We start from the raw sequence: 25,969 nt of genomic DNA, 5'->3' as shown, positions 1-25,969 counted from the left end.
TAAAAAAAATTATTCTGTACATGAGGTATGAAGGTAGCTAGCATAATGGCAGAAGCAGCAGATGCTCCCAGAAAGCTACTTTTGGCCCCAATACCACTCCAAGAAGAATGAGCACAGCTCTGCCATCACATGCACTATTACACGATTATTAGACAGTAAAGATGACATGGCTCTAATCTTGGTGAAATCTGAACATCTAGAAGACATGGATTATTTCCTTTAAGTTTCAAAGCAGATCCAAAACAACATGTTTATATTTAGCAATTAAAATGTGTTTCTCTAACTGATGGCTCTGGTCTTCAGAGACAATTTTTTAAGGCTGATAAGATAACAAACCCTATTGGGGTTCTTATTCTCAAAGTCTATGATTGAGGTATTTGGCTTTTTAAAAACACCTTTTGGCTATACTAACACTTGCTAAGGAACAGGTAAACCAACAAAGCATAAAGAACTATTAAGCCAAAAACAAAAATGTCCAAACGCACCCAAGCTACCAGTCTGTGTATCTTTGATAGACATTACCTGGTATCTAAACATAGGTAGAAGCATAACAGGATGAATCTTTTATTCTGGAAGCAGAGACAAACAGGGAAGAGAAACAAACAAAAACACTGTTTATTACTTTAATTGCTGGCTTCTTCTTGATCTTAGGAAAGTGAGAGGCATTTATATTTTAACATTTCTATGTTAGTAGAAACAAACTGCATGAAATCATATGACTAAAGGTCTTAGGGTCATGTGGCATACACTACTTTAAAAAGGTGAACTATATAGAAAATTGATCTGCCTGGTTTAGAAGGGGGAACATACCAGGCCAGAAAAACTCCTGACACATAGAGTTGATCGTTGGGATGTGATTTGGTCGAACATAGCAGTAATCGAGAGGCGCATCGGGTTCAGGTGTCCAGTGAGGGTCATTCTTGTGTAGGTGGGAACGAATCTGTGACAGGAGCTGCAGTTTGGGTGGCTTTGTCTCATAATCACGCCTCCAGCACCACAGAAAATAAACAAATTCAAGTCAAGAAAAGTAATTAATATTATTCCTACTAACTCACACATATATTGATCATATTAAAATTTTAAACTAATTCACACTGCTCTATATGATAGCTTGATTATAGCTATAATACTTTTCTGTATGAAATCTAAATTTCACTCTGTTTAACATTCATCAGACCCAACCAAGGACTGTACTAGCAGCTGCTAACCCTTAATGAACAAATTGAGGAAACAGAAATAGCATACGGATTCACCCCAAGAGTGTTCCAACAAGATCAGAGGCCAAAGGAAGGACTATCCAATTCTGCTGGGCAGTTGGGGAGCACCAGAGATAAGGTAAGACTGCAGTGGGCTCACAAACTGCCTTTCCACCTGTTTTCCCAGGAACTTAGTACTGGGCAAAGAGGGTCAGGGCAATCGTGAAGCTGCAGAGGAAGTGTGGCACAACAAAGACACTGTGCTCGCTCAGTCACAGTGCCAGACACTGCTATGGGTCTCTCTAATGAGCTCAGCTTTCATTCCACTGCCTGGAAAACAAGACTCATTAGAAACTGTCCCAAAGTCAGTCTAGATATTGGCTCAAATGAGACATCTTTGCATTTTTTCTCATTTTATAGACTATTCACTATATACAACTTTAAGATTTAAAATTAAAATGATTGAGATAATCACAAAAAAACTAACAGTTGATTTATCCTTGCATTTTACAATTTTTTCAAAGGACTACCTTGTCTATAAAAGTACAGCGAAACAAACAAAGATTGGAAAAGCACACAAAGCAGAAGTTTTTGGTCACAGAAGAATGGGGTGCAGAAATCAAGAACATTACTCCCCAAATCACACTTAACACCAGATCTCTTCACCATATACCTGATATAGGGCTTCAAAATTCGAGAAGTATAAGGGCTGACAATACTTTGGTCCACAGCCATATCTTCTGATCCCACTAAACGATACAAAAACTTGGTGGTCTGGTGCCGAAATCCTTTCCTGGATGGCAAGGCAGTCTATGTGAAAGAAACATGGTTATATAAATATAAAATTACTCAAAGGACTAGTTAATTTCTATATATAATTAGTACTTATGATATTTTTATGTGTCAGAAAGTAGGTCTTTCTCCATTACTTATTTGGAAAGCTCAAATTTCAGTTAAAAATCTGTAGGCAACTTCATTTAAAACTAGATAATGAAAAACTAACCCTAGTCATAAAAAAGTAAAAATGATTTTTAAAAATTTAAAAATCTTAAGTAATTTAAGTGAGTAAAATGTAGGACTGAACACTGAATTTACAGCCTACTTAGATTTCCTTTGTCTATGTTATACCTTCAGCCATTCTCTAAATATTAACCAGCACTAGCATCAAGTAGTTAACATACACATGGGTCATACTGTATGACTACACTATTATTCAGTGACCACAGGGGCCAATTACTGCTGTCCTTGTGTATGGGTTTTCTGAAATATGTCAATTTTTCAAAGAGCAAAATTGACAAAAATGCAGGTGATGCTGATTATCATCCCTAAAACAAATCTCAATAGCATAGAGGCCCTCTCAGAGGGAGGGTATCCTAGCAGAACTGGGAGACTTCACACATTTCCCTGTGAAGCCCAAGAGCAGCACTGGAGGCATGCTGTTCTGCAGTGCCTGCTGCTCCAGGGCCCTCAGTCGTGTAGTAACAGAACATGTGCAATTAGGGTTTTATAGCAAAGAGCTCAGAAGTAAGATTAAAAGGCACATTTATAAAGTGGTTTGCCAAGGGTTGGATGAAGTTTAGAAACCTGAGTTGTTTTTGTAGAATCAGTTTTCTCTTAGCCTAGAAAATAACTTTGTTGAAAGAACTGCAAATTTCTTCCTTTGTAATTTGCTCTCATATTTTCCCAACCTGGACACCAAAATTTTCAAAAGCCAACTTTTGAAATTCTTCCAAGGCCTAAAGTAGGTTTCAAAGTAATCATCCCTGTAGGTATAAGTGGCTCCTCATATCCAAAGCCAGAGTCAATTTCCCCTCCCCTTGAATCTGGGTGGGCCTTATGAATGGTTGTGACCAATCAGAAAATGAGAGAAGTAACATTCATGGACTTTGGAATCCAGGTCTTAAGACACTAGCAGTTTCCCATATTTCCCTCTTGGAGCTGGCCTGCATATTATCCCAGATAAACCAGTGAATGACTAGCACCCAAATGGAGACAGGCTCTGGAAGAAGAGAGGCATTCGAGGCATCACAATTACAACACAGTTCCCAAGCAACTACAGCCACATAAGTGACCCCAGCCTTCAGCAGATGAAGTAGAACAATCCAGCTGAGACCAGTTAATTCACAGAATCAGAGGAAATATTAAATAGTTATTAAGGTAGGCCACTAAATTTTGGGATGGTTTGTAATGTAGCAACAGAAAACTAATGCACTAGCCACTTAACAGGTAGCCCACAAAATACTTGCAATATCTGGTTAGTCTCAAAGTGGGTCCTGTGGCACCTCCTGGATGTTATACAGCTTCCCAACTTTCTTCCATCTCCATTGCTTTCACCCTATGCTGAACCAACCTCCACTATATGAACCACCATCAGTTTCCTGATGGTCTCCCTACTGCCACTCTTATCCTACATCACCCCACACTGTCTGCACATAAGCCAGAATCTTCTTTAAAAACAACTGGGTGTGGTGGCTGTAATCCCAGCAATTCAAGAAGCTGAGGCAGGAGGATCGCAAGTTGAAAGTCAGCCTCAGCAACTTAGTAAGGCCCTAAGAAACTTTATGAGACCCTGTCTTAAAATTAAAAAAATAAATAAATAAAAGAATAAATAAAAAATTCAAAAAAAGGGCTAGAGATGTGGCTCAGTGGCCCCTCGGTTCAATCTCCAGTACCAAAAACAAAAACAAAAAAACAAATTCACATTAAAAAAAAAAATTCACATCCTTTGATCAAAAATTCCTAAAGTGGTTTCCCACTGTATGTTCAGAATACAATTCAAACTCCTCACTTGTAATTGGTAGGATCCTGCAGAATCTCGTTCCATTACCCTTGGCTCCATTACCCCATGGCCTCATCTTCTACCCACTTATTCTTCTGCCATCACAATGTTCCAGGCACACACAGCAGTCTTACTCTTGCCTTTGGAGTCCCCTGACCTTCAACCCTGAGCTTTCTTTAGCCTGGTTCCTCCCTGTCAATCAGGACTTAGTTCAAGTGTTACCTCCACTAAGAAGCTGCCTTTAACGCCTCAGAACAGAGTGGTGCCACTGCTCTCTGCTCCTCTGCTCCACCATGGTATTTTCTTTGATCAGGAGATCTCTGTGTTAATTAAACTAGTCACTATCATCTCCCTGCTTGAGGAGATCAGCTCCATAAGGGTAGGGACCCTCTCAATCTTAACTCTCTGCAGTATTCCCAGGTAGAATAATGCCTGGCACATCTTAGGTACTCAATTAACATTTGCTGAATGACAAAGTGATGGTGGAAAATTCTATCCAAAGTCAAATAAGTATGAACAATGTTATATGAGTTTCTTCAAACTTCTAGTTCTAAACACAATGGAGAGCTAGGTGGGCTGCTGGGTCCACTCCAAAATCAGGGAAGACAGAACACAAGGCTGCAAGAAGGCCTGGGGAGATTAATGGTGGCTGGGATCTAGTGAGGCAGTGAAAGCAGAACACAGCTCTCCACCAAACAGGGCTGGGGGTTGCCAAGTTATACCACCCAGTGCTGCAGTGAATAGATCACTGCAAATCGACTTCATCAGCCACGTGTCTGCTGGAGGATAATGTCAGGAAGCAACGGAGTCTTCCTGAGGTGGTGAGGAGACTCTGCTGTGGACAACACTGAGCACTATACAATCCAGCAGTGACAATAGGAAAGGAAAAGGCAGTCCAGGGCCAGTGATGCTGGGAGGGTCCTTGGGATGTAAGGCTGCTTGATTGGAAAAAGGTGAGGATAAGAAATGGGTTAGCCCAGAGCCTGCCATTTTACCAAATCTGCCAAGAGGGTCACAAACTAGGAACATGTCTTTTGCACTTCTGCCAGGTGTATGCACCAATAATGGTACCTGAAAAGACTGAGGGAATCTGAGTTCAGAGAGGAAAAACCAAGACACATAAATGAGATCAATAGAACAAATGAAGGATAACAAACTAAACAAACTACTGGAAAAACAATTCATCAAATAGACAAGAATTTTTAAAAAGCACAATAAATTGCCATCCTGGAAAATACAAATCAAAACTACAGTGAGATACCACTTCATATCCACAGATGGCTCTAATAAAAAAGACAGTAACAATATAGTGAAGATATATGGAGAAATCAGAATATTTATACCTGGTTGGTGGGAATGTACAATGATGCCAACACTTTGGAAGGTAGTCTAGCAGTTCTTCAAAAAGTTAAACATAGAGTAAACCATCTGACCCAGTAATTCCACTCCTAAATATATACCCAGAGAAATCAAAACATATGTCCACACAAAAGTTTGTATACAAATGTTCATAGAAGCATTATTCACAACAACCATTTGCAAGTTCAAGGCCAGCCCCAGCAACTTAGTGAGACTCTGTCTCAAAAATAGAATAAAAAGAGTTGGGAGTATAGCTCAGTGGTAGAGCACCCCTGGGTTCAATCTGCAGTACCCCAGTACCAAAAAAGAAAACAAAATGTTAAGGGTGCTAATGGACAGAGTAAACAACATTCAAGAATAGATGAGTACTGGGTGGGGGAGATAGTTCAGTTGGTAGAGTGTTTGCCTCGCTAGCACAAGGCTCTCGGTTCAATCCCCAGCACCACAAAAAACAAACAAACAAACAAAAAAACATAAAATAGATGAGTACTTAAAACAAAGAGATAGAAATACTAAAAATGAATCGACAAGAAATTCTGAGACCAAAAGCACAACTACTAAAAAGAAGAATGCCTGTGATAATGGGCTCATTAGTAGTCTGGAAACACACCTGAGACAGGACTCTTTAAGTTTGAGGATATGCAGTAAAATCTTCCAAGGTTGAAAAGTAAAGAAAAAAAAAGTCTGCAAAAGATAGAATGGAATAGAATATCCAAAAAATGTGGGACAAACACAAAAGTGTGACATAAGCAGTGTAACATAAGCATAATGGCAATACCAGTGGAAAGGAATAGAAAAAATATTTGCAGCAACAACCACCTCTAGTTAAGGTCAGGCAGTAAAACACAGATCCAGGAAACTTGGAGAGCACCAAGTCAGATAATGCCAAGCAACATATAAGACACCTCTGACTTAAAGAGCAGAGTTGTCAAGCAAGATAAATGACAGCAAAAACACTTAAAAATGCATTAAGATAAAAAAGGAAGAGAAAATCTTGAAAGCTTCCAGGAGAAGGGAGAATTTAAAAAGGAGGGCACAATGAAATAAGAATAAGATTGATATTGGGGCTCTCAGGAGTAACACTACGTAAAATGATAACAATTTTAATTTCAAAATGGCAGAAAAATCACAATTTTATATTTAACTATGCTGTCATTTAAATGCAAGAATGAAATGAAGATATCTTAGACATACAGATTTTCACAATTAACCTCAGAAAGATTGCATTTTAAAGAACCGTTAGAGGAAGCAGTCCAGCAAAAAATTAATTTGGGAAGAAATAATGAGAAATTAGAGAGAATAAACAAAGTAGGAAGATTTACTACCATTTAAATAAGCAACACAAAGGAAAAAGACAGATGAGAGCTTGCAAAGGTACTTTTTAGTTTGGGGAGAAAACCACATGATAACATTAAAAAAATGAGTACAGAAAAATAAATGTGTCTTATGTTAGGACCTATAAAAAGAATAAAAATAGAATGTATAACTTTTCTTATGGTAAGGGAAAAAAATAAATCACATAAACTATTTCTTTGACCATGATATAATTTGATAGAAATAAAACCAATTACCAAAAGATATTTTATCTGAAAACTGATTACCAAAATTCTTACCTGAAAACTAAAAAATGGCACTAATTCCTGGGCAAAAGAGGAAATAATGAGCAAAATTACAGAATGTTAAATACTGACTGGTAATAAAATTATGTCATTTCAAAAACTTTAAGTTATAGGTAACAGTACCTCCAGGGATATTTATAATTATGAATACACGTTTATTAGAAAGCAAGGGAAGACTATGAGCAGAATAAGTGAATGTATAGTTGCTAACCTGTATAACTGCCTTAAATTTATAATAAAGGTCCAAGGTGCTTGGTGTGGTGGTGTGTGCCTATAATTCCAGAGACTTGGGAGGCTGAGGTAGGAGAATGCTAAGTTTGAGGACAACCTGGGCAACTTAGCAAGACCCTCTCTCAAAATAAAAAATAAAACGGTCTGGGGATGAAGCTCAGTGATAGAGTGCCCCTGTGTTCAAACCCTAGTACCAAAAAAAAAAAAAAAAAAGTCCAGATTAAGATGTGGGATTAAATACAAGCACCCTGCATAAAAATATAGAAACAGACTTAATAAGGGGGGGAAAATAAAAAGGGCAAACACACAAGAACAGAAAGATGGAGAGAATAAACAACAGAAACTAGGGGGCAGATGGACAAATAATAACTGATTTAACCAAAATCCCAAGATAGCTTTGGATACAGTGAGAATTAGCCCAAGTCAATGCTGCAGAACCCACACTGCTAAAACCTAGGTTGTTAGCAAGATTCCTCTGCAACTGGGACTAAATGAGGCAGCAGGCAAAAGCTGGGTGAAAAGCAGTAAGAACCCCTATCCCTCAACTTCCAGCTGTGGGTGGCTGCCCTCTCCCAGCAGCAGCTGGGAAGCACCATCTCTACAGAAGGTGTAACAAGGTCTCTGATAGCAGTAAGAAAAGTGGTAAGGTCCCTCTTCCCTCACTTGGCAACCAGGTTCTGAGTCTGAAAACTCCTCCCTGAGGACCCTGACCAGCTCATGAGGGGGGACCTAAAGGCAGGGTTGTTAGGGGCCTGCCACAGAGGAGTCACCCTCTGCACAGAATTACAGGTTTCAATGCATTTCCCTCAGCATTTGAAAGCACTGCCCATTGTCAACTTGCTTCAGGTGTTGCTGTTAGGTTGGCTTTCAACTTCATCTGACACTGGCTTAATTTTGGTTTAACCTAAGGCTTTTTCAAACATGTAGATCACAAAGTTTACCTCCCATGCAGCTTCTTTTTTTTTTGGGGGGGTGGGCACTAGGTATCGAACCCTGGAGTACTTTACCACTGAGTTATATCTTCAGCCCTTTTTATTTTGAGATGGGGGGGTCTCACTAAGTTGCCCAGTCTGGCCTTGAACTTTTGATCTTCCTGCTCAACTTCTCAAGTCACTGGGATCACAGGCTTGTGCCATTGTGCTGAGCACAATGTGCAGCTTTGCTTAGGAAACCATTAGGGACAAGCTCCACTAAAACCAGGGAATAAACCTACCAACAGGTAAAGAAGGGCCACAGAAAACAAATCAAACACACATCAAGGGCAAAGGAACTAAAGGAGAGGGGAGAAACTAGGACTCTGCTGAGTCTCACACACAAAAGTGGCCAGCCCAGCATGGATGAGTGTGACTCAAGGGGCAGGCACAAAGGCTGTCATCACTAAGTCCCTGCTACACCAACTGTCTTTAAAAACCTAAGGAGTAAGCGGTGGCCCAGCTGTGCTCAGTTAATCTAAACCATGCACTATGAGCCTCCCGTACCCTCTCAGTGCCTGCTCCCTGGTTCAGAGGATGCCCACTATACAGATTGCAATGACCTGCAAGACAGAAGCTGTGTCAGCCCAGGTAGGAACTTCAGAGGATCTTGTTCCTTCTGCCCAGATTTTTTCATTTCCTTTTTTTAGTAATGGGGATTAAGCCCAGAGGCTCTTAACCACTGAGGCACATCCCCAGCCCTTTTCATATTTTATTTTGAGACAGGGCCTCACTAAGTTGCTGAGGCTGGCTTTGAACTCACGATCCTCTTGCCTCAGCCTCCAGAGTCACTGGGACTACAGGCAGGCGCCACCATACCCACTCTGCCCAGATTTCTGCCATGTTCCCTGGTACATATGACAACCCTAACTGATGTTCAGGCTGTGGTGAGTCTTCTGTTTCCCAGGACCCCTAAGGACCCTGATCACTGACTTGCCCAGGTGGGGCTCATAGTAGCTGAAGCCAGAACATAACTGTATTTGTTGGGGCTGCCAGAATAAAATATAGTTGTCTCTCAGTATCTGCAGGAGGCTGGTTCCAGGATCCCCTGAGAATACCAAAATCTGCAGATGTTCAAGTCTTTTATAGAAAATGGCACAGTATTTGCATATAACCTAAGCACATCCTTCCATATACTGAAAATCATCTCTAAATTACTTATTATGCATAATATAAACGTTATGTAAAAAGATGTTATACTACATTGTTTAGGGAATGATGATAAGGAAAAAAATTCATACATATTCAGTACAGATTTAGTTTTTTCCCCAATTTTTTCAATTTGCAGTTGTGGGTTCCTTATCCATGGATACAAAAAGCTAACTGTATCATAAATTGAGTGCCTTAGAACAAAAGAAATTAACTGGGGCTGGGGAGATAGCTCAGTCGGTAGAGTGCTTGCCTTGTAAGCGTAAGGCCCTGGGTTCTATCCCCAGCACCAAAAAAAAAAAAAGAAAAAAGAAAAAAGAAATTAACTGTCTCAGATCCAGAGGTGTGGGCAGGGCCAGGCTCTCTCTGAATGCACTACCAGATAATCTGTCCTATAACATTGTCTTAGCTTTTGGTGCTGCTGGCAATCCCTGGGGTCTGGTGGGTCAAAGACACATCACACTAATCTCTGCCTGTCTTCATGTGGCCTCCTCCCAATAAGTGTCTCTTCTCTTATAAAGACATCAGTTGGATTGGATTAAGGGTCCACCCTACTCTAGAATAACCTCATCTTAATATGATGGTATCTATAAAAGCCCTATTTCCAAATAAGGTCACATTCATTCACAGGTAACAGAGGTTGGGATGTCAACAGATCCTTTTGAAAGACACAACTAATCCAAAACAATGATTCAGAAACCCTGTTTTGCATTATCGTCTTCCAGAGCCTTTCTCTAAAAGTGGCAATTTCCTTGAAGTTAGATTTGTGTATGTTGCTCAGTGTTTGTTTTTACTTTTGTCTTCAGGGTTGAACCCAGGGCACTTTACCACTGAGCTATCCTCCCTTTAATAAAAGTTTTTTGTTTTTTAATTTTGAAATAGGTTTCTGCCAAATTGCTGAGGCTGGACTCAACCAGCGATCCTCCTGCCTCAGGCTGCCAAATAACTGGGATTATAGGTGTACATCACCATACCCAGTTGCTTAGTTTATTTATTTTTAACTCAAAGTACATTGTTTAGAAATATATACATTCAAAAAAGCAGAGGAATAATTCACACTGAAAGAGAGTGGCTCCCTCTCAGGGGAATAGGATATGCACATGAGGACTTCTAAGGTGTTTGTAACACTGTATTTCAACCCAGGAGATAGATAAGCAGGCATTTATTTTATTCATCTCTATATAGCCATATGTTCTGTGCCTTAGTCTATCTCTATGACACATTTCACAGTTAAAAAAAAAAATAAAGCATAGGGATTAAAAACACAAATATGCAAAAATGAAGAACAGGTCAACAGATAACTATAAACAAAAGCATACCAATATACAGCAAATGACTTAACAGACCAAAGAAAGCTAAAAACCTCAGGTTGTAGTGCAGACAGGCTGAGAACAGGGCGATCTACACCACAGCCTCAGAAAAGCACAGACATCAGCAGGATCAGGCTCTGCTAAAGCTGAGGGCAGGTGGGGGGACTATGGAATGAGAGGCTCTTTGTTTACTCATATGTAGGAAATTATCATTCCCTCCATGGGAAGAAGACTGGACCCTTCGGAGAGGTTCAAGAGAGATTCTGGACACAGGGAACCAAGCTGAGTATGGCCTGTCTGGAGGACAGGGAGAGTCAGAGCGGTTTCCTTAAGGATAGGTAGGCTCCTGGTCACTCCCCACCTGGCTCCTGGAATGCAGGCAGGCAGGTTAATACTTCAAAGGGAAAGAAAGATGTAAAGTAGTGGAAAAAAAAAAAAAAAAGAAAATTAAAATGATTAGGGGTCTTGTCAAACTATAGCCCATAGGCCAAATCCAGCCATTGCCCATTTTAGTAAATAAGTTTCTCTAGGACAGTCATTCACTATGGTTGCTTCTCATCACACCAGTGGCATTGAGTAGTTACAACCTAGACTGTGTGGCCTACAAAGCTGACAATATTTACTGCCTTTATATAAAAATCTGCCAATCCCTGGTCTACAGGGATGTGCAACTAATAGGGGTGTTCCTAAAACAGAGCACAGAAAATAGAAGACAGGAAATCAAGACTCTCCAGAACTCAGGAAGGAGTGTCAAATCAAAAGGGCCCACAAGCCAAATGCCCAGCACAACAAAAGAAAGAAGTCCCATGCCTGGAACATCAATGAGTAATATCAGACCACCAGCAATAAAGAGAAGATCCCATTACCTTCCAGAGAAAAAGAAGAAAACAGAAAAATGTAAAGATTCTAAACAGGCAATTCACAGTGTGAGAAACTAGGGAACATGAAATGTTTAACCTCACCTATAACCAAAGAAACAAAATAGAAAACAAGATTTTACTTTCTAACCATCTGATTAGCAAACCTTACATGCTGGTAGTATTGAGTGCTAGCAAAGATAGAGAGAAACGGACCTATCCTACCTGCTTGTGGGAAGCCCTAGCAGTTCTGAGTGGAATTAATTGTTTCCTGGAGCACTCACAGAGCTTGGGTTCCAGTGAACACTCTGAGCGATGGTGACCCAACACTGACACCTCAGTTGCCATTTCATGGTGTACCCTAACTATGCAGATGTTTACACACCTGCAGGTCCTGCTATGCACAGTGTCTGGAACACTGCACACCCTCAACAAATCTGCCAATCAAAATCATGACTTGGCTGGGCATGTGGCCCATGCCTGTAAACCCAGCAGCTCAGGAAGCTGAGGCAGGAGGATCTCAAGTTCAAAAGCCAGTCTTAGCAAGGCACTAAGCAACTCAGAGAGACCCTGTTTCTAATAAAATACAAAAAGGGACTGGGGATGTGTCTCAGGGGTTAGGTGCCCCTGGGTTCAATTCCTGGTACCAAAAAAAAAAAAAAAAAAAAAAATCATGACTTGAGACGTGTACAGGTACCATCAGAGATGGAAAGCCAGGAAAAAATCTTCTAGGTTGTGTCTTGAATGCTAATGCTCAGTGGAAAAGAAAAACTCAGATGTATTAAATAATTTTGAAACAAAGCCAGGCAATTTTTGCATTTTCCTCCCTTATTCTTTTCTTCTCTCTCAAAATTACTCATGATTTAAAAAGCCATAGCATAGCAGGCATGATGACACATACTGGTAATCCCAGTGAATCGGGAGGCCAAGGCAGGAGGATCACAAGTTCAAGGCCAGCCCTCAGCAACTCAGGGCTCAGCAATTTAGCCCTAACAACTTAGTGAGGCCCTGTCTCAAAATAAAAATGAAAAGGGCTGGGGATGTGGCTCAAAGCACCCCTGGGCTCAACCCCCACTACCCAAAAAAAAGTCAGGTGTAACCACGTCCACTTGCCAGGTACTACCTGCCCAACTTCCACCCCACCTCCAATGGTTTTAGAGTGCACGCTCACATCACCTGGTATCGGTCAAGGATCCTGAAGTCCTGACAGGTAGTTCGGTACGTGGCTTGTCCAGCTGGAAGCCTGGAAACTCCTCCTTCTTTGGCTCCATAAATCCCATCAACTAACAGAAGAGCAGCATTAACAACTTGATCCAAGTCAAAAAGTGGTAATCCCCTATCCCTCTTCGCTTGTCTGACAATCAATTTCCGCTTCAGTCTCCGAGCTTCTGGTGTCATAGCAACTGCACTGGGACAGGCTTCCAACCTCTTGAGCAGAAGCTTTTCCTCATAGATGCTCACAGGAGTATACTTGGGCCCTTTTGGTTTTGTGTCTTTCTCCAGTGGAGGCTTCCTCTTTTCTCGAGCTCTTGTTTGCAAAGATGTGTTTGAATCTGTGTCTTCACTGTCAACATCCATCCTGTCAGGCTTTTCCTCCTCACTCTCTATCTCCTGCTTTATCTGTTCAGGTGCTCTGACCTTTTTTCTGCCTCCGACCACTGGGCCAGAAGCTGCTGACCCAGATGGGGGCGGGACGTACTCCATCCCTGGGTCTATGACCCCATCACCTTCCATCTCATCATCATCTGCACAGAATATAAAACAGTATTATCAAGACACAGGAAAGAAGAGGCTGAGGGTGTAGCTCAGTACAAGACCCTGGGTTCAATAGCCAGAACCACAAAAGTTAAAAAGAAAAAAAGAAAGAAAGACATAGGAAAGAAGAAGGCAGAGTACATGGCTCATGAGGTGAACACCACACCCAAGATAAAAGATTTGAGGAAGGTAAGTCTTACCATGAAACAGGGCTTGCGGTGGCATCACATCTGGAATCAGATCAGCTTCTGAAAGCAAGCTAGGCGTGGCAGAATGAGAGGCAGGAGTCCCTGGGGCAGAGAAATCCAGAGAGGGAGAAGGAGATGGGCTTGTTAGAGGGGTGCGGTCAGAGGAGCTCAAGGATGAGAAATCAATTACTTCTCCTTTTTCAAGAATCACGTCTGGCCTGCGGCCTCGGCTTATAAATTTCACAGGGGTAGAAGATGTGCTCCTGTCCAGAAAGCCAGCTGCTTCCTTCTGAGCTCTTCTAATGTCTTTGGCTTCCTGAGTTCGAGACCTTTTCTCCTTTAGTTCCATGGCAGATTCCACAGGATTCCGGCTCACCCGTTTTCTCAGTCCCTCAACAGTAATGATGGGATCCAATGTTGGTTTTGAGGCTGCTAGAAAATAAACATCCAACTTTTATTTTTATTTTATTTTTTGGGTGCTGGGGATAGAAACCAGGGGCACCAAACCACTGAACTACATCTGCAGCTCTTTTTTTATTTTTTATTTTGTGATAGGGTCTCACTAACATGCTCAGGGCCTCACTAAGTTGCTAAGGTTAGTTGCATTCCTCCTGTCTCAGCCTTCAGAGTTCTGGGATTACAGACATGTGCCACAACTTTTAAAATAACTATTCAACGTTGATTTCTTTTTGTAATGTATTACTGTGAACCTAGAACCATGTTCAATATAGAGAAATGTTTGATGAATGCCTTATGCTAAAAGAATTAGATATCTCTTAAGAAAAAAATTAAAATGCAAATCTAAACAAACATTATCTTTCGCCTATTACAATGGGTAAACATTAAAAGTGTGATAATGCTCAACAGAAGTATGAGGAAATAGGCATTTTCATGACTTTTTACTAGGGCATGAGTTTTTTTTTATTTTTATTTTTTTTTAGTTGTCAATGCACCTTAATTTTTTATTTATTTATATGTGGTGCTGAGAATCAAACCCAGTGCCTCATGCATGCTAGGCAAGCACTCTACCAATGAACCACAACTCCAGCCCTGGTAGAGGATAAGTTTTAAGATAGTTGTTTGGAGGGTAATTTGATAATACTGACAAAATTTTTTAATTAATATGCCCTTTGATACAGCAACTGTTTGCAATTTGTACACGTACACAAATTTGTGCAACTGAAGCACTGTTTAAAGTAACAACAATAAAAAAGGGTAGAACAATCAAAATGTCCATCAAAAGGGGAATGGCTTAATATATTATCATACAGCCATATAACAGAATCAATGAAACAAAGGAACATCGGGTAAATCTATATGTATTGTAATGGAAAGATGTCCAAGGTATACTGAGGGGAAATGGGGAACAAGTATTATAGTGTTTATGCTTTTAAAAATGCTTAAAATAACAGAGGTAATCTCTAAAAGCATTCATGAGAGACAATAATGCTTACTCTGGGAAGTTAAACTGTAATGGGGAGAGGGTAAACTTTCAGACTTTACAAAAAACTTCAAAACTATTTGATATTTAACCATTATATGTTGAAAAATTTTAAAGCTCATTAAAAATTTTTAGATTAAAAAAACTCAGAAGCCAGCCAGCTACAATGACACATGATTGTAATCCCAGTTACTCAGGAGGTTGAGCCTAAAGGATTGCAAGTTTGAGGCCAGTCCAGGTAATTTAGTGAGAACCTGCCTCAAAATAAAAATTAATAAAAAAGGGGGGGCAGGGCTGGGGATGTAACTCAGTGGTAGAGTGTGTGCCCAGCATGCATGAAGCCCTGAGTTCAATTTCCAGTATTGCCAAAAGAAAAAAAAAAAAAAATTAGATCAAAGTATACTAAGGAATTACTATTAATTTTTAAAAAAATGTAAAACAGCACTATGGTTAGGTTATGAAATGGAAAAAAATCCTTGTTTCTTAGTGATACCTACTGATATATTTAAGAATAAAATATTGATGCCTGGAATTTGCTTCTAAATAAGCAAAGGCCAAGGAAAAGTTCCAGGATCTACATAAAACAAGATGGGCTGATGTATGTATGTATGTATTTACTTACTTACTTACGTATTTATTTATTTATTCATTTATTTATTCATTGGCAATAGGGATTTAACCCAGGAGTGCTCTACTTCTGAGCTACATCTCCAACTCTGGTGTTTTTGTTGTTGTTTCTTAATTTTGAGTCAAGATCTTGCTAATGCCCAGGTTGTTCTCGAACCTGTGATCCTCCATCCCTGCACCTGGCACGGAGCTACTATTGTTGGAGTAAGGTGAAAGAAACAAGGGAATGAATTATAGTATTCTCTTTGCCTCTGTATGCTTTTAAATTTCTATAATAAAAAGTTAGAAAGAAATCAGTTTGAAACCACTGAACCTTTCAGACACCAAAGGAAATTATAAAACTGGTAACTTGATTAAGAAGTGATAAAATGTTGTTTTACGTAGCATTTATTTACAGCATATGAGAACAGTGCCATCATAAAACTGTCAAGTGGAGTAGCTCCAGAGATGGATGAGCTATGGCTGGTAAAAGCAGGACTGTTTCCTGTGCTCACACCTGCTATGCTCTGAATTGCACCTTTTACGCTGTTCTCACAGTGGTACCTTTTACTTTCAAAGTGGAAGCAGACAACTTCTCTCCTTCAGGTTTCATTGTTGGGGGCTTGTTATGAACAAGTTTCCACCATCCAGGCTCTCCAAATTCCTGAGCACCTGAACGAAAGTACATAGGACTTCCCACGCTGAGGCAACCTGCTACTGTGCTCCACCACGTAGAAGTCTTTTTCCTAAAGAGTCCAAGAATTTACAAACTATTAGCACTTGAGTTTGATCATTATTATATAGCAAATACACTCTATGTATGCCTCCTAGCCTGTGACATGCTATGGAACCCCCCTATTGTTGAAGAAACAGAACATAAGAGTCAAGAGAGAAGCTCTGGAGTCTTGACTAACTTCAAATCCTCACTCTACCATCAGCTGTCTCAGTTTCCTCATCTGTGAAATAAGAATAATAGAATTTACCCCACAGGTTGCTATGAGGATTGAATGAAAGAATTTAAACAAAGCATGTAAAACAGTTCTTATCACATTCATCATGACTATAGGATTCTACAGACTTAAACTGCTTTTACATGTGAATTGAGCACAGCTTTCAAGAAATAAAGCATACAACAAGCATAACTCCAAGACTGGGCAGTTTATGATATATGTTAATCCTTAGTGCTGGTGAATGGCTCATTTTATCCAGGGAGATGGAAGCATCTCTCAGTCTGCTCCAGTTTGCTTTGATATACAAAAATGGTAATAAAATTACACAGTATGCTCCACAAATACAGACAGCATATATGATAAACACATACACACAAAAGATCAACTATTAAAGTTCCTGTTGAAAATTCTTTCAAAGGAAATTATTCTATTTCCATCTTGAAAACATAAGTGAACTACCAGAAATTCTAAATAAACACTTTAGTGTTTTTTGGTTTGGATAAGTGTCACCCAAAGTCCATGTGTAAAGACTCTATCCCTAGCATAGTGGTATTGGGAGGTAATATGAACCTTTAAGAGGTGGGTCTTAGGTCACTGGAGGTGTGCGATCTCTTTCTCTCTCTCTCTCTCTGCTCCTGGCTTGAGATGTGACCAACTGCACTAACATGATCCTGCCATGATGTGCTGCCCTGACCACTGGTCCAAACAAAGGGCCACACAATCTTGGACTTGAAACTATGAGAATCTTCAGCTAAGATAAACCTCTCTTTATTTCGTAAGTAGCCTATGTCAGGTATTCCTTCACAGTAATGGGAAGTTAAAATGGAGAGAATAACAACTTAGTTTCAAACCTTAGCCTTGGTCCCAGAGTACCTCTCCTACGATCTTTTTTTTTTTTTTTAAACTTTCCAAATCCCTCTGTCTCACCCAAGGAATAAAATCAGGGTAGAAACCACTCTACTTGTTTTCTTGCCCCACCCATCACTTGAAAATCATTCTTTTGCCTGGGAAGGTAGTGCACACCTATAATCTCAGCAACTTGGGAAGCTGAGGTAGGAGGATTGCAAGTTCAAAGACAGCCTCAGCAACTTAGCAAGACCCTAAGCAACTTAGTGAGACCCTGTCTCAAAATAAAATATAAATAGGGCTGGGGATGTGGCTCGGTGGCTAAGCACCCCTGGGTTCAATTCCTGGTACCAAAAAAAAAAAAAAAAATTCTTTCAAAGGAAGGCTTTTCTAATTTGGCCATCATGGTTTCAAGAAATAACAAGAAAAAGACGTGAAATATCATGCCTTCAAAATGACTGACCCAAAATTACTCAGTGCCTTGGCTGTACCAGTAATTCTCAAGATGAGGCCCTGAGACCCCTGGGGCCAAAGCCTATCAGGAATATATTAGATGAAAATTCTTTTCATAACAAAACTAAGATGTTTTTGCCTTCAAGTGTATAGTAGTTTTCCAGCAAAGGCATGTCATGATATTCAATACACAACACATCTTCTACAAGGCAGACATTGAAGAGACCAGTAAATATAGGAAACAATGTGACTTTTTTTGGTATTGTTTTTGTTTTGGAAAATATTTTTCACAAAAATATGTTATCAAGAAATATTTTAGTTATTATTCTTTATGAATGAATTAATTTTAAAAATTGGAGGAGTTTGGGGGATTGAATCCAGGGTTGCTTTACCACTGGGTTATATATCCAGCCCTTTTTATTTTGAGGTGGGGTCTCAACAAGTTGTTGAGGGTCTTGCCAAGTTGCTGAGCCTGGCTTGGAACTTATGATCCTCCTACCTCAGCCTCCCAAATTGCTGGGATTACGGGCTTGAACCACTAAGTCAGGCTAATAAATATTTTAAAATTATCTGCTTCAAATTCTAAAACAGAAAATACCAAAAGCTATACTCAACATAAGCAAAAACTATTTGATATCCCCAGTAATGTCTAAGTGTAAAGGGATCCTGAGATCAAAAAGCTTAAGGACCACTCTTCTACATATGCCATTTTGATTGAATAACACCTAAGAATGGATGGCTTGAGCCTTAGGGGTCCCCAAACCTCACTTTGCCCAACAGATAATTGGAGGTTGGAGTGTTAGACTTACCAAGTAAGGTTAGAAAGAGAAATGATACTTTTCAGCTTCTCAAAAACGATCAACAAAGACAGAGGAAACCCAAATGTCCAAGTAGGGATGAATGAATAAACAAAACGTTGTATGTAGGTGGATGTGGTAGCACACACCTATAATCCCAGCAACTCTGGAGGCTGAGGCAGGAGGATTCCAAGTTTGCAGTCACCCTGGACAACTTAACAAGACTGTCTCAAAATAAAAAATAAAAAGGGATGGGGATGCAGCTCCGTGGTAAAGGGTGAAGCATCCACCACTGGATTCAACCCCCAATATATAAAGTTGCATGTACACACACCCACAACACATACAATATTCTAAAAAGGAAGGAAATCCTACTACAGACTATAACATGGGCAAACTTTGAGGACAGTATGCTAAGTGAAATAAGGTCAGTCATAAAAAAGACAAAAACTGTATGAGTCTACTTCTATGAGGTACCTAGAAAAGTCACATTCACAGAAAGTACAATGATGATTATCAGAGGCTAAGAAGTGGGGAAAAAGGAAAGTTGTTTAACTGATACAGTGTTTCAGATTTGCAAGATGAAAGAGCTCTGCAGATCTGTTGCATAACAATGAATATTCTTAGTACCACTTAACTGCAACACTTAAAAATGGCTAAAATGGACTAGGTATGGAGGTGACCACCTGTAATCCCAGAGACTCAGAAGGCTGAGGCAGGAGGATTATAAGTTTGAGGTTAGCCTCAGCAATTTAGCCAGACCTTAATTTAAGCAACTCAGGGAGATTCTGTATCAAAAAATAAAAAGAACTAGAAATGTGGCTTAATGGTAAATGTTTAATGATGAGTATAAGATTAAACCCATGGATTCAATCCTTGGTACCCAAAAAAAAAAAATTTTTTAAAGGTAAGATGGTAAATTTAGTTGTTTTGTTATCATAATAAATAAACAAAAAGCTGACAAAGACTCAAGTGATTTTAGAAACTAATGTGTTGTTGATAGAAGTTTACGAAGTGAGCACTGATCCATTTAGTGGGAGTAAACTTTCAAGAGGTTACTTTCATAATTTATATCCAAAATATGTGCATCCTCTGACCTCAGGAATTTTCTAACCTCAAAAATACAGAACATGTACACATAAGAAAATTTACAAGTTTGATTTAAATGGGGGAAAGCTGGAATAACTTAAATGTTCATAAAGTTAAGGATCACTGTCATGGATTGAATTATTACTACCCCCAACAAAAAGATGTTGTGAAGTCTTAACCCCCAGGACCTATGAATGAGAAAACAGTATCTTTGCAGGAGGATCAAGTTAAGATGAGGTCATTAGGATGGATACTATCCAATCGGACGGGTGGCTTCATGAAGGAAATTTGGACACAGAGACACGAGTACAGAGGAAAGATGATGTGAAGACAGATGGAGAAAGCCATCTACGAGCCAAGGATTGCCTAAGGCTAATAAAGCTGGGAAAGAGACCTGGAATAGATTGTCCCTCACAGCCTTCAAAAGGAACTAACCCTACCAACACCTTGATTTCAGACTTCTAGCCTCCACAACCATCACAACCACCCAGCTTCAACATTCTTTTTTATAATGCAAAACAAATCCAATACCCATTAAACAAATAACTCCCAATTCTCCCCTCTGTCCTCCCCAGACCCTGACAACCACCATTTTATTTTCTTTATTTACAATTTTCACTACTCTACCTCACATAAGTAGAAACCTACAGTACTCTTATGACTGGCTTATTTCATCGAGGATAATGTCCTCAAAGTTTATCTATGTTGTAGTATGTGCCAGAATTCCCTTCCTTTTTAAGACTGAATAATGTTGGGTGCAGAGGTGCAGGCCTATAATCCCAGCTACTCCAGAGGCTGAGGCAGAGGATCACAGGTTCCAAGCCAGCCTCACCAATTTAGTGAAGCTCTATGCAACTTAGTAAGACCCTGTCTCAAAATTAAAAATAAATAAAAAGACTGAATAATATTTCATTTTATGTATATACCCCAGTTTGCTTATTCATTCATCTGTTAATGGACATTTGTGTTGCTTCCACATTTTAGCTATTTTGATAATGCTTTTATGAACATGAGTGTGAACATAGCTTTGAGGCCCTGCTTTCAATTTCTTTGAGTATACACTGTAGTCCCAGCAACTTAGGAAGCTGAGGCAGAAGATCTCAAGTTCAAAGGCAGCCTTAGTAACTTAGCAAGATCCTGCTCAAGATAAAAAATGAGAAGGACTAGGGCTGTAGCTAAGTGGTAAAGTTTCCTAGTAGGGTTCAATCCCCAGTACCAAACAAAACAAATAAAACAAACATTACAAGTGCATAGCTCCCTATACCAGGGCTGAAGGTGGCAGATGGGTAGCTGCTACTCTGCTAAGAACTAAAATTGACCATAATAAATCACAATTTATTGTCCAAGTCTTCCCCTAGAAGTTGCAAGACTTCATTGGACTCCATAGTTCCAAAATAGTTATCGGAAACAGATTCTATAAATGCAATTGTAGAATGCCTAGGTGGGGAGACAAATTTCTGGTGCTTCCTATAACATTTTCTCAGGACCCTTCTCAGTGTTTTGAATTGTAATTCATATGAATGTACTCTATCGCATTTCATTAAATCTAACATTCATTGACTTTAAGACACACCAGTTTATGTACAAATGTGAAAGAGTTGGTTACCAATTTAAATTATGACATACCATCAACTGTAAGATATATCCAGCTATCAGAAATGTCAAAAATGTGAAAAATTATGCATCTAAAAATCAGTGAAATATGATAAGAGTAATCAAAACTATACCCTCTACAAGAATTCAAGGCAGGATTGCATAAGTAGATTAAATAATCACATACACAATGGGGCAATTAACTTGTAGTAATTAAGCTCTTGTATACTTTTTTTTTTTGGAACCAGAAATTGAACCCAGGGGGTACTTACTCTGAGTCATGTTCCCAGCCCTTTTCATTTTTTATTTGGAGACAGGGTCTTGCTAAATTGTTTAGGGCCTTGCTAAATTGCTGAGGCTGGCTGTGAATTTGCCATCCTCCTGTCTCAGTCTCTCGAGCTGCTGGGATTATGGTATGTGCCACCATGTCCAGATCAGTGACTGAATTTAAATAGGAAAATTCAGTAAATAATAATTTGAGTGATATACCAATATAGACAAATACCACTAGTTTAATAGTTAAACTACATAGAAGCTGGAGAGCACTGAATGCCTTTCACTGGAAGGTTAATAAGAAAAAAAGCTTTAGCTGATTCCTTTCAGATCATGTTCTAGAAAAGAACAAATGAAACTGAACAACTTCTATTAAAATCTGACAATATTCTTAAGAACAGGCTATTTAAATCCAATTTTTTTCCAGAAGATAATCCACTAAATAGAACAGCACTCAAGAGATCATGAAAAAATTCCAAGATCTAATTTTACCAGTTTTTTCCCTTTTCTTGTCCCTTATAAATGGGGTATATTAAGTTCCATAAATAGTGCTAAAGCACTAAACTAAGACAAGTGTTTCTTTCCTTATGAGAAAGAGCTAGTCATAGTGTCAGTTCTCCTCTCAGCACTAAAAAACTCAATAACTAAAATAACCCTGTTTTGTAAAATGTTCTGAGTTTATTCTATTTTTTTTCTCACAGCAAGTCTTCAGAGGGCACTCCTCCTTTCCACTGCCTTCCCTTCCCCTCAGTAACCTGAGCCAAACTGATAACTCAACACTCAAGGAAAAAGAGGCTGTGGTGAGTCTAATAAGGACAAGTACAATTCCCAGCTTTGACCTGAAGTTTATCAGAAGCTTTGTCATGTTTACACTGACCTTACTATGCAAGATTTTTTTTTTTTTTTTTTGTACTGGGGATTGAACCCAGGGATCTTTTACACTTAGCCACATCCCCAGCCCTTTCTATTTTGAGACAGGGTCTTGCTAAGTTGCTTAGGGCCTCACTAAGTTGCTGAGTCTGGCTTTGGACTTGCAATTCTCCTGCCTCAGCCTCTTGCTAGGATTATAGGTATGTGCCATCAAACCCAGCTAACTATGCAAGAATCTTTTTCAGGACTTCAGACACAATCAGAATCTCAAACAAAATTCACCAAAGTAAGTAGCAAATTTACTAGTCCCTAATAGCAATAAAATCCTTGTTAAATTGGCACAGACCTTTAACAAATGGTTTCAGGGCCTGTGCATCCTAAGGCAGATGCTCAACCCTGTGTCTGATGAACCAAAGGAGGTATACTCTCCAGCAAAAATTAAAGTACAATTATAAAAAGAGGAATTAAGGAGTAAACCATTTGCACGTTAATGCACTCAAACTTTGCTAAGCAATACAAATACCAAGAAGCATACAAGAGTTTTTACCTTTCCAAATTAATAAAAACAAATACTAATAATACAAGACTCAATTAAGAGCAATGGAAATAACTGCCATTACCTTTTTTCTTCTGACCTGTAAGTCACTGATTTTAAAAGGACATCACAATCCCATTTCTCCAAGTTAAATACTTACTCCTCCACCTCTTGAGCAGCCCCCATTTAATAAAACCCTCAATTTTTTTAACATTCTAATTATTTCTTCAGAAATATCATGCGTGGTAGAAACCAACACTTTCCTCCAGAAGTTGAAAGAGAGAACTATGGAAGCCCATAATTTTATAGCATATACTTCCACTCTGATTTTTCATAAACAAGTATTTCTAACTTAAAAAAGTAAATAACAGAAGGGCACAGTGGCACACACCTGTAATCCCAGCTGCTCAGGAGACTGAGGCAGGAGGATCTCGAGTTCAAAGCCAGTTTCAGCAATAGCAAGGCACTAAGCAACTCAGTAAGACCCTGTCTCTAAATAAAATACAAAATAGGGCTGGGGATGTGGCTCAGTGGTTGATTGCCTCTGAGTTCAATCCCTGGTTACCCTACAAAAACGTAAACAACAACAAAAAATCTGGAATTCAAAAATTCTTTGTAATTGCCAGGAATAAATACTATAAATCTCTACATTAGGCTGTCTCAAATCATATATATTTGTTTTATACACCATTTAAGCATAAGATTTTTTAAAATCGCATTACCTATTCCCTAGTAAAAAAGTCCAATGCTTTTCAATAAAAGAGCAGATGTCTTCTTTCCACCTGAAATAACCTTGACGTCCACTTCCTTCCAGAGACAAGTTGTACATTGCCAACATGACAACCTGAAACAAATGAAAGAGGAGCCGGGAGATGAGCATGATCAGGGATGTTAACCTTGAAGGGGGGAAAGCATTGTTTTAAATTCTGAGTAGGAATGATAAGGAATGGGGGAACAAGGGAAGGATGATACCTTGAAATATTCTGGATGTAGAATTTTTTCCTTTTTTGATTTTGTAAGATATCACTAATCTTTTAATCATATGCAGTGTTATACACATAGATGCATGGCTAAGCTCAGTTACAACAGAGGGTTGATGAACAGGCATTGCTGCAAGCACCCCATCCACCACACAGCGCAGTCCTAAATAAAGGGTTAACTACTGGCCAGTCACGTTCCTACTCCAGTCAGCATTTTCTGACTAATGATGCTACCATTTATAAAATATTTTGAAAATCAGCCCTGCATATATACTTTTCAATGATCTTTATGGGGCAAAAACAAAATTATCAGAATTTCAGAGTTGAAAATAATGTTAGAGGTCATCTACTCAGTGATTTAGCCATTTGTAAGCTATGGAAACCTTCCTTCAAATGGAATCCCCATTACACAAAAGGCAGAGAACTAAAAAGGCCTGGTTGCTCAGCCCACACACGGAGGGATCCAAGTCACCCCCAGAGCTCAGTGTGCAAACTCCTAATCTAGTTATTTTTATAGACAAGGATTCATGGCCCTGAACAGGGAGCTATTTACCAGAAATATAAATCACACAAGATCATTGTAAAATACTTTAATAACACAGAAAAGAGCAAAGAAGAAAGTAAAAATCACTTGAAATTCACCATCAAGAAATAAACACTTTTAGGGGCTAAGGATGTTGCTCAGGCACAGAGTGCATGCCTAGTACGGGCAAGGCCTGGGGTTCAATCCCAGCTCTATACGCACATTTCTTTGCACTTACACTTATGTAGATGCTTTATATATATACTTTTATGAACATGGACAAAACTGTATAAGATATTCAAAACCATGTTTTCTGCCTAATAATAACTATAACTTATCTTGGGCCAAAGGAACAGAAAAGAGGACAGAGAATCTAGAAAAAATTTCTTAAATAACCCTTCTTTCTACAGGAGAATCCTTCAGCTTTTAGGGGTCTGATAAACTGCAATTAATGCCCCCAACATCTGAATTCACAGCATTAAATTCCCAATGATTCTATGAGAAAACCAAATAGGTTTTATGTCTAAACCAAATAGGCTCAGAAATTCTAATATCTCACTAAGTTTCAATTTCCCCCATTCTTAAACACACAACTTGCAGACAGTCTACTATACAACTCACCCCATTAACAGATTTTTTCAAGTCTTTCTCTTAAAAAAAAGAACCAATTAAAAAAAAGTCTTCCTCTTAATTTTGCATTTGATCCACATCAGCCTACAAATTACTTCCTTTCAACAGTTAACACCCATCGAGACTTATTTAATGAATGTGAAGTTTCAATTTGAGAAGATAAAAGTTCTGAAGATTGATGATGTTCAATAAATACTTTAATTATGGAATGAGCTTTGCCCACTCTCAGAATACAAGAGTATTCAGAAACATGTATTCACTAGTAATCTCAAAGATAGATATGTGTATGTTATTTTATTTCCAGTACTTTTCTGTATGTCTGATATTTAATGACTTACAAGTTCACATACTTACTTGAAAATAATTTGTCACTATCATCACTTATTATTTACTGTACAAACTATATCCTAATATATAAAGGACCTGTTTCTCCATCGCTTCTGGAATTTGTGATCTAAAAGAATGAATTCCAGTTTAGTTTTCTAATCACACAGTACGAGACCAAGCTCATCAGTAATGAAGCCAATCTGGTGGATCAATGTATCTATCCCTAAGGCCTACCTCAGAATTGGCAGTGCCACAGGAACTGTTGAAGAACACCCAGAAAAAAATGAGGCCAGATCATGATAGCTTCACCTGTGCCATGAGTCTCTAGTACATGAATGCAAAAATGCCCCATTCCCTCCTAAATGTTTGATAAAGTTTCTTCTATGTATCAAACTTGTTCACAAGAGTCACCAAGGAAGAAAAGGTATAGAGGGAAAGGGCCTTTTGGTTCAGAAACCAGACCTCTTTACTATTGATATTTTGTAATACGAACAAAATGCTGTTTGTTACAAGCATTTCTACTTATTACCCCCCCCCACCCCCGCCCCAAGTACTATGAATTGAACTCAGGGGTGCTCTATCACTGGGCTACCTCCCAGTCTTTTTTTTTTTTTTTTTTTTAATACTTTTTAGTTGTCAGTG

General features: G+C 39.0%; 1 protein-coding gene across 3 annotated transcripts in view; it reads right to left on the bottom strand.

Moving 5' to 3' along the window:
- The window catches only part of Kat14 (lysine acetyltransferase 14), a 34,125-nt gene that overhangs the window by 3,715 nt on the left and 4,441 nt on the right, over positions 1–25,969 (bottom strand). Inside the window, exons 3-9 of one of the 3 annotated variants that reach the window (XM_047541938.1) lie at positions 23,590–23,711; positions 16,026–16,207; positions 13,427–13,846; positions 12,648–13,216; positions 1,870–2,006; positions 811–986; positions 523–569 (exon numbers count right to left, since the gene is read on the bottom strand). In XM_047541938.1, the coding sequence (XP_047397894.1) occupies positions 565–569; positions 811–986; positions 1,870–2,006; positions 12,648–13,216; positions 13,427–13,846; positions 16,026–16,207; positions 23,590–23,711 (1,611 nt within the window). In that variant the 3' untranslated portion in view covers positions 523–564. The remainder of the gene's footprint in view (positions 1–522; positions 570–810; positions 987–1,869; positions 2,007–12,647; positions 13,217–13,426; positions 13,847–16,025; positions 16,208–23,589; positions 23,712–25,969) is intronic. The other 2 variants (XM_047541936.1, XM_047541937.1) reach the window with 2 other exon arrangements.

Source organism: Sciurus carolinensis, chromosome 2 (genome assembly GCF_902686445.1).
Source record: "Sciurus carolinensis chromosome 2, mSciCar1.2, whole genome shotgun sequence".
NCBI lineage: Eukaryota > Metazoa > Chordata > Mammalia > Rodentia > Sciuridae > Sciurus > Sciurus carolinensis.
The sequence above is the reverse complement of the archived record's forward strand: the minus strand, read 5'-3'. Positions and strand labels throughout refer to the sequence as shown.